The sequence below is a fragment of the Mizuhopecten yessoensis genome, unplaced genomic scaffold, assembly GCF_002113885.1.
Source record: "Mizuhopecten yessoensis strain PY_sf001 unplaced genomic scaffold, ASM211388v2 scaffold9963, whole genome shotgun sequence".
Classification (NCBI taxonomy): domain Eukaryota; kingdom Metazoa; phylum Mollusca; class Bivalvia; order Pectinida; family Pectinidae; genus Mizuhopecten; species Mizuhopecten yessoensis.
In genome coordinates, this window is record NW_018408310.1 from 1,181,667 (window position 1) to 1,189,414 (window position 7,748).

The following is a 7,748-nucleotide window of genomic DNA, read 5'->3' on the forward strand; positions in this document are numbered from 1 at the left end:
CTGACTGTGATAGTACATACATGTGTTATTCCTGTCTGTGATAGTATATACATGTGTAATACATGTGCGTGGTAGTATAAACATGTGCAATACATGTATGTGGTAGTATATACATATGTATTACTTTTCTGTGATAATATATACATGTGTAAAACCTGTCTGTGATGGTACGTACATGTGTTATGCCTGTCTGTGATAGTATATACATGTGTAATACATGTATGTGGTAGTATATACGTGTGCAATACATGTATGTGGTAGTATATACATATGTATTACTTTTCTGTGATAGTATATATATGTGTTATTCCTGTCTGTGATAGTATATACATGTGTAATACTTGTCAGTGGTACAACTGTACATTTAATTATTCATAAACCTCGTTTCGTTACATTGTTCTTGTTTTGTTTGTTTGTTGATTTTGTTGTATTTCTTTCTTCAGTTGTTGATTTTGTTGTGTTCCTTGGTTGCTTCTGTCAACGCGTTATATGTCGACCTGTTGCTCCTGGAACTGTTGCTGTAACTTATGTTGGTATTGCTGATGATGACTCCGGTTGTACAAACCATTGCTCATAATATACACCTCGTCAATATCTACCAACAGATACGTGTATAATTTTCGAAGTTCGAGCTTCTGTCGCGAGTATTTAAGGCTGTTTAGTCCGTCCTTTTGCAATCGCTTTTTAGAGCCTTGTAATAAACGAAATCTGCAAAATAAATCAATATATAAGGATTCACACAATCACAAAGAAATTATATCCACGATATGATGTTCATTTTAGCAATTATGTATATTATCTTATCTGATATATATTTTTATGAGTAGTTTTCGATTAATTTTAATTTATCTAAAACGCTGTTCACTGCACAATATTGGTGCCGGCATTTTGTTGTGTTTGTTTTCCTTATTGTATACCAGGAAAGTTTCGCACAGTAAAATATTAATATTTCCTTGCATTCTCCTTGCATTCTTAAAGTGTTAATTTTGCAATTTATATTAATAATACTGTGCGATTTAATATGTAACTTATACAAGCTTTTATGATGAATTTGTCCTCATTACGCTAGGTGAAATGCCACAATTAAGCTACGACGATCATTCTCCCTCACAAAGTTTCACCATTATGATGAAAATTATATAAATGCAACACGAAATATTCAATATTTCGGGTCGTGTTATTGGTCGAGAGTTTAAACCAAGTTTCATGTTCTAATCGCCAGTATAGACACGAAAAACAACGTACTATCCCCATTCTAACACGCCTTAGCAAATATACTACGCTTATATGTTTAGAAACATTGTATTTCCTTGTACAAAAGTACGGAGTAAAATACTTTGTGACCTGAACTGGCGACGTGTCATTCTGCAACGGACTGACCAATCGGAAAGGACCTTTAAAATCGGTCATTTGGCCCCGCCCATACTGGCGAGAGATTGTTTGGATTGTTTGTGAACGTCCTGTTACCAAAGTTTATGCGTCACATTTGGATTAGTATTGACCAAGTTCTTATATTTCCATGTCAGTATGCATACCAATCTTTGCTTATCGACAAAATCGGAAAATCGATGATCATTTGTATAGTTTTGTATAAATGCATACGACACATGTGAAATGTTTCATTTGATTTCGGATCTAAATAGATGCCTTCACACGGATGGAACGAACGTTTCAGTAATAAATGGAGGTAAGAACAAGGAATGTGTACTTTTTACTTTTGAATTCATTCAACAAATGCATTTTATCGGTTGTTTTGTTCTGTTGCCTACTAGCTAGCCTTATCAGCGGGGTTTCGGTAAGAGGCGAGCTTGACGCCATATTGTTTTTGCTAGAAACGGGGCGTGGCTTAAGAGCTTAACACGATTGATCATGATTATATCGTAGATTAGAACATGGTCCGTATCCAATCAAAACACGCGTTGCAAACGAATCGTGTTAGAATGTGTATTAATGAGCTTCAAAATCGCATATTGGTATGTATAACTGTATTGTGGTCATAAACATTATTTTGTTTGGATACAGGACATGTCGAAATCATACGTATAGCAGCGAATATATTTGGATTATATAATACTACTTATATATGCTCATAAATTCTTCGAAAATCGAAAAAAATGCTAGAGCGATTGAAACAAAAAAATCTGAAATATAACGTTTTTAACATTTTTAAAAAATAATTCTGGGTCAATGTCAGAATTTTTGTTTTGTTTATATGACTCGTTTTGAAAAATAGAATTAATATTCCCTTGTATTTCGCAAAATTGCAGAAATAGTGAAAAACTTGATATTGAACAAAATATTATTATTTGATTATAAATAACAGGGAAAATCTATTTTACTCCAATATTGAATACATCTATGGAATTTTACATTTCTATTTATGAAACAGGGCCAAAACAAAATACAAGGCAACAACAAAAAATCGACGTGATCAATATATTATCGTCAGAGGGAAACGGAAATTGTAAACTTTACCTATCTACATACAGCAATTTTAACTTAATTTCAAATGTAAAACATAACATAGATGGGCTTCAGTTGATATTGACTATGCCGTATTTGAATAGTTAACTTATATTTGGGAAGATTAACACTTTTGCAGTCTTTTCCTGATAGTATTGATGATTAAACATATATAATACTCACCTGTCTGGATTTCCGAGTTCTTTTCTATGAGACAACATTTTATAGCGGGAGACGTCGACAGGGTATCTCGTTATAGACATGTTGTTATGTCGTATTCTGTAACAGAATATCAAATCTAAATGAAACCAGAGCTGTGAACATGAACTTTGAATTACATTCCGTCACTTTATGCAAAAATATATAAAACCAGCGCCGTAGACATGCAATAATTATTGTCATACTTTTTCATTAGGTATATTGTATCTGCTCATGTCATCTTTCATAACGCTCTGCGATTCTTCCAATTGTAAACAACAAGTTAAAGAAAGGTGTACTTACAAGATATAAAAAATAATATATCATAATGTACTCTCCAGTTGAATCTGTTTTGATCATTAGAATTGTTTTATAATTACGATTCCAAAACAGGTGAACACATTCATTCAAATGAGTTTAAGATATAATCTACAAACCTGGCAAGACGACAAATAAAACCATCATGTATTATAACAAACAACACAGTTGAGTTAAATATTTTATAATTCCGTTATTCTTCAGCGACCGACTAACTGTTTTAAAAGGTGTTTCCTCGTACCTAAACAATGCACGCTAGGTCGACAGTCTGCTGTATTAGGAGCAGTCTTAAAAACGACAGATATGTAGCATTTAAATAATTACATACATACAAAATGAAAGGCGTAAAACAAAAATGCGTTCTACTTCTTAACTAAAATACCTGTTAAACATGTCATCGTCTTCCCCACCCCATCCGAAGTACTTGTTGGAGAATCCATTGACCTGCTGAAACTGCTCCTTTGTCATGGCTACCACGCCTCCAAATATATTGTTGTACGGCAATCTGTTGAAAAAGGACATTCCGTTTCTGGTTATTATATTACAGCTCATAAACTTATGTATGTATACGTTATTATGTCTGTCTCTGCTATGCAGAGTACGTTACATAAAACTCAATTTGGAGTCGTTTGGATGTAGCTAGGTATGCCTTTAAAACCAAACTATAACTCACAATGTACAGATATACTAGCTATATTTTGTACCAAACAGTTATTATTCTATATACTTAGAAAGTTATAAAGTTACAAGTACAAAGTAACAATGCACCGAGATGTGTTAATCCCACAACTTATATATTCCAAACAAAAACAGGAAATCTGTACGTGCTTTTTCATAAGATCATTGAGTACAAGACGTTATGGAAGGCACTGGCAGTTTTGTTTTAAGATGATGTCTTGGACGTTCCTAACAGACTATTTTGGTACAAATTGGTCTTGATACACGATTTTGATAGGAACTACAATTATTTCCAATACCTGCTCACAGAGGATCTGAATTGAAAGAATAGTAGTTTTACGAGGAAAGGGATAGCACCGTGTATACTTTGTATCGTTATATGCATGACTGCTATTTTGATTCCTGGCGGTAGTCATATGAAAATGATTTAAGTGGCGGATAAAAAATCTTCCCATTATTGTGATGTCTCGTATATCACATTTTTTGTCATGCAGACTTCTGAGTTTGTCCTTGTGTATTGTAATCGTGATATATTTTTTTCTACTTATTTCAACATTTTTTTTCCCAGTTCATTGGTAACAATAACCCGATTCATTTAAATGAGCGTATATAAGACTTACCTATAATTCATTGTGTCTATAGCAACTGACATATGACGCGGGTTCTCTGGACAGCTGTACATGTTATGTCCCATCTCAGGTATAAGATCCACATCATGGAAAATAAAACACTGGTAATCATACTGTTTAAGGGCCTCTGTGAAACCAATGTTAAGTAGCATGGCTCTGTTAAAGGTTACTTCCGGCATCTAAAATAAAACAAAATCAGTCATAGAAAGTAATGTTGGGAACAGTAGTCAGATATTATATGTGATACAGGAAAACGTTAAAGGCGGGGTACCACAGGGGTCAGTTTTAGGGCCATATTTATTTTTACTGTACATACAAACTGATAAACAATATGATATTTTGAGCTATAATTTTACCAATTTATAAAATATTTTGATTATTAGTATAATTTGCCATTTACAACCTTGCGGATAGTTTACCTTTCTACTCTCGCAGCAAACGTTACTAAATTGTGGCACCTCTGGATTACTATGACAATTTACCTAGTTGTAAAGAAAAAGGTTTAATTTTTTCCTCTGAAACACTGCCTTGATCATAAGTCAATAATAACATCATCAAAAAATTGTTTCAACTTAGGTTAACTTCTTTTTGGAAGGATTATAAAAACAGTTTGGTATCATATTATTTTGTTGTTTTTTATATGAAAGAACATTTCTAAATATTTGCTTACCAGATCAACAATAAAGATGGCGTAGTCAAGCTGCTGATTTTGTAGGAATGGATGGAGGTTGTTGAGCAAGATTTTCAGGTGTATCTCACGGTCCCGGAAGGGTACCACTATTGCCACCCTGTGACGGGCTGTACAGTGGGTGGGGCGGTACCGACCTCCCATCTCAACGTTATGAAACTTCTCCTCTAGAGACTCCCAACTATATACTGCTGTCATTACAGGAACCTTTCCCACTGTAAGAATAAACAAACACACGCACACACTCATATATTTAATCAATGTAATACTGTATGAATTATCAAAGTTGAGTTGCAATAACATGTGAGTGTCACACTTTCATCTTGCAAGACGTTTTATAACTTCAGAAGCCACAACTCTTGTTTTGGCTCGACGTTATTGCTTATTATCTACTGACTGATCAAATCGATGAATCGAAACAAGAGTTGAGTTTCAAACATTTTCCACCTTGTGCTTTTGTTCATGTACATGTATGTTGTCTTCGGTGTTGTGTTTTCCGTGTTTGATTTTCTATTTAAGTTTTTACGATGCAAATCTCATATTAAAACGGGCATACAATGTAATGATGAGTAATGATTTCCGGAAAATAAAAGCAAACGCATATAAAATCATTGGAATGTAAGGAATTAAAACAATACCGCAAATGAGTTTATCTTGCACCCTGTTGTTGCGAGATTAGCGAATTCCAATCGGGCTAAAATCTTCATGTCATTTACCAATACTCGCAATTTTCTTAAACAATTTAAGACGTCAGATGAACATATCTATTTGTGATTGCCTGTCATAGAAATTATTGTCTTATGGACACATTGATTGAACATTGCTTCAATCATATAGACAGGTTCTGCATCAACAGGTGATCAAATTAATTGGGCTAGAAATGATTTTATATAAAATGCAAAAGTGCAATGATAAACACCATTTTAGCTCTTGTAAATTAATATTTTGTGAACCATTTTTATTTCGTCTTTCGTCTTTTTTATATAAAACATTGCCTGATTGGAAAATGTTTATTAATAACTTTTCCCTGATATATTGTCACCTTCAAAGCACATTCCTACATTATACACCATAGGTGGTGGTTATTTCTTATTTCTACTACTATTGTTCAGACGATTGATTTTCTGCACTTCAGGTTGATTAACAAGCATTTTTATTGGCTGAAAACATATCAGATAACCTTGATTTCCCCCCATCAAAAACGCCAATCAATCTACCAGGTTTCGTTGACGAAACATCGGTATAGATAAATTCATTATAGATGAACAGATCAGGACACACAGAAAATGACAGAATCTGACATGGACAAACTGTCAGAATTTCTCTGCCAAAACCTGAAGGAGTCACGGCCAATCATTACAAATACCACCTCAGGAACTATGCAAACGTATTTTTGTAATTTTTCATGAATGTGAAAGGAAAGGATGAAACAGATCTATAACCTAGTATTATTAGGAGAACTTAACGTAGTGGTGACAGGCACCTGGAATGTAATGATTACGGCTTTAAAAATTCAACAAGTAAACAATTTCAAAAAGTCATCAAATTAGACGAAACAAAACCATTGAGTAATGACAATCATGAATCCCTCTTACGAACCATCTGGTTCAACAACACCATACATTTCGGAATGCGGAGCATTACAGAAGATCACGAAAGGAAATGGGGTGTTGTGGTCGTGTGTAATGACTATGGAAATGACAATTATTTGCAATACAATGAACACTTAACCAAAACCAGACCAGGTGCCAACCCAAGAGATGTTAGGGCACTACCCCCACGAGTATGGTCTACTCCCGAAAACATCTCCTGCTGTCCCGTGGTCGCCTACACCCTGTACAAACAACACCGGCCAGTGAAATATTGCTTAGACGTTTTATATATCCGCCAACACCAACATGTCAAAATCCCGGAGGTGGTATAAAGGACAACCAGTCCGCGTAAACAAACTGGGAAAAATCATATCGACTATGGAGAAAAATGCAGGTATGCACAAATGTACAACATATTACTCTACTGTAAAGTAATATAGGCATTTAACCCATAATTTACATAAAAATAGGTCTAAAAATATTTGAAATTGGTCAATACATCGATTCAAATTCCACGATTCAGTCAGTTTGAAGCACAAGTTGGCAGTTGCCTGTAATGAATATAACTTTCAGGTCTGACGGGGCCAAAATCTAGATCGACTGCTACGCCGGCAGAACGACTAGCAGTACAGAAGTTGAATGACCATGGAGTACCCCCGAATCAAATAATGCAGGCAGATCTATCTAGATAATAGGGCTCCAGTACAGTTGACCTCTATACTTTATGTTTAAACAGCTATTACTTAACAAACCATACAATTAACAATAAGCTAGATTCTAGTCAAAACTAGCTGCAGACGATATTACTGACTTACCTCAGTATTAAGAATTATAAAATTCAATCACAATAAATTCAATCGATCTCATTTCATCACAATTTCGCACAAAATAGTCCAAAACACCGGACTTATCATCGCATTCTATTCTAGATTTCAGGTCATCCCAACATTTTTTTTTTCATTTCAGAATATTTTATTGTACTGATCTGATGTACAAAAGGAATTGGGCAACAGGCATAGCCTATATAAGCCCTCTCGTTACAAAACATAACAGTATATACATATCATATAAATGTTACTTTTACAGATGTTTCTTTAAGTATTAAAAGAAAAGATTATTTGTACTTTGAATTTGATTTGACAATACATATTTCAAATATCACAATTGTTGTGAGGGAGATTA

At 34.2% G+C, this 7,748-nt stretch overlaps 2 protein-coding genes across 2 annotated transcripts in view; both read right to left on the bottom strand.

Moving 5' to 3' along the window:
* Positions 1 to 312: 312 nt before the first annotated feature.
* On the bottom strand, positions 313 to 6,598 carry LOC110459060 (beta-1,4-N-acetylgalactosaminyltransferase bre-4-like). The gene is made up of 6 exons (XM_021511108.1): positions 6,574 to 6,598; positions 4,957 to 5,189; positions 4,278 to 4,465; positions 3,362 to 3,484; positions 2,647 to 2,742; positions 313 to 708 (listed from the first exon to the last, which is right to left on the bottom strand). The coding sequence occupies exons 1-6, from the start codon at positions 6,596 to 6,598 to the stop codon at positions 486 to 488; spliced, it is 888 nt and encodes a 295-aa protein (XP_021366783.1). The 3' UTR covers positions 313 to 485.
* A 147-nt stretch (positions 6,599 to 6,745) lies between these two features.
* The window catches only part of LOC110459061 (beta-1,4-N-acetylgalactosaminyltransferase bre-4-like), a 12,301-nt gene continuing 11,298 nt past the window's right edge, over positions 6,746 to 7,748 (bottom strand). The window contains exon 5 of the mRNA XM_021511109.1: positions 6,746 to 6,808. Coding sequence (XP_021366784.1) covers positions 6,746 to 6,808 — 63 coding nt within the window. The remainder of the gene's footprint in view (positions 6,809 to 7,748) is intronic.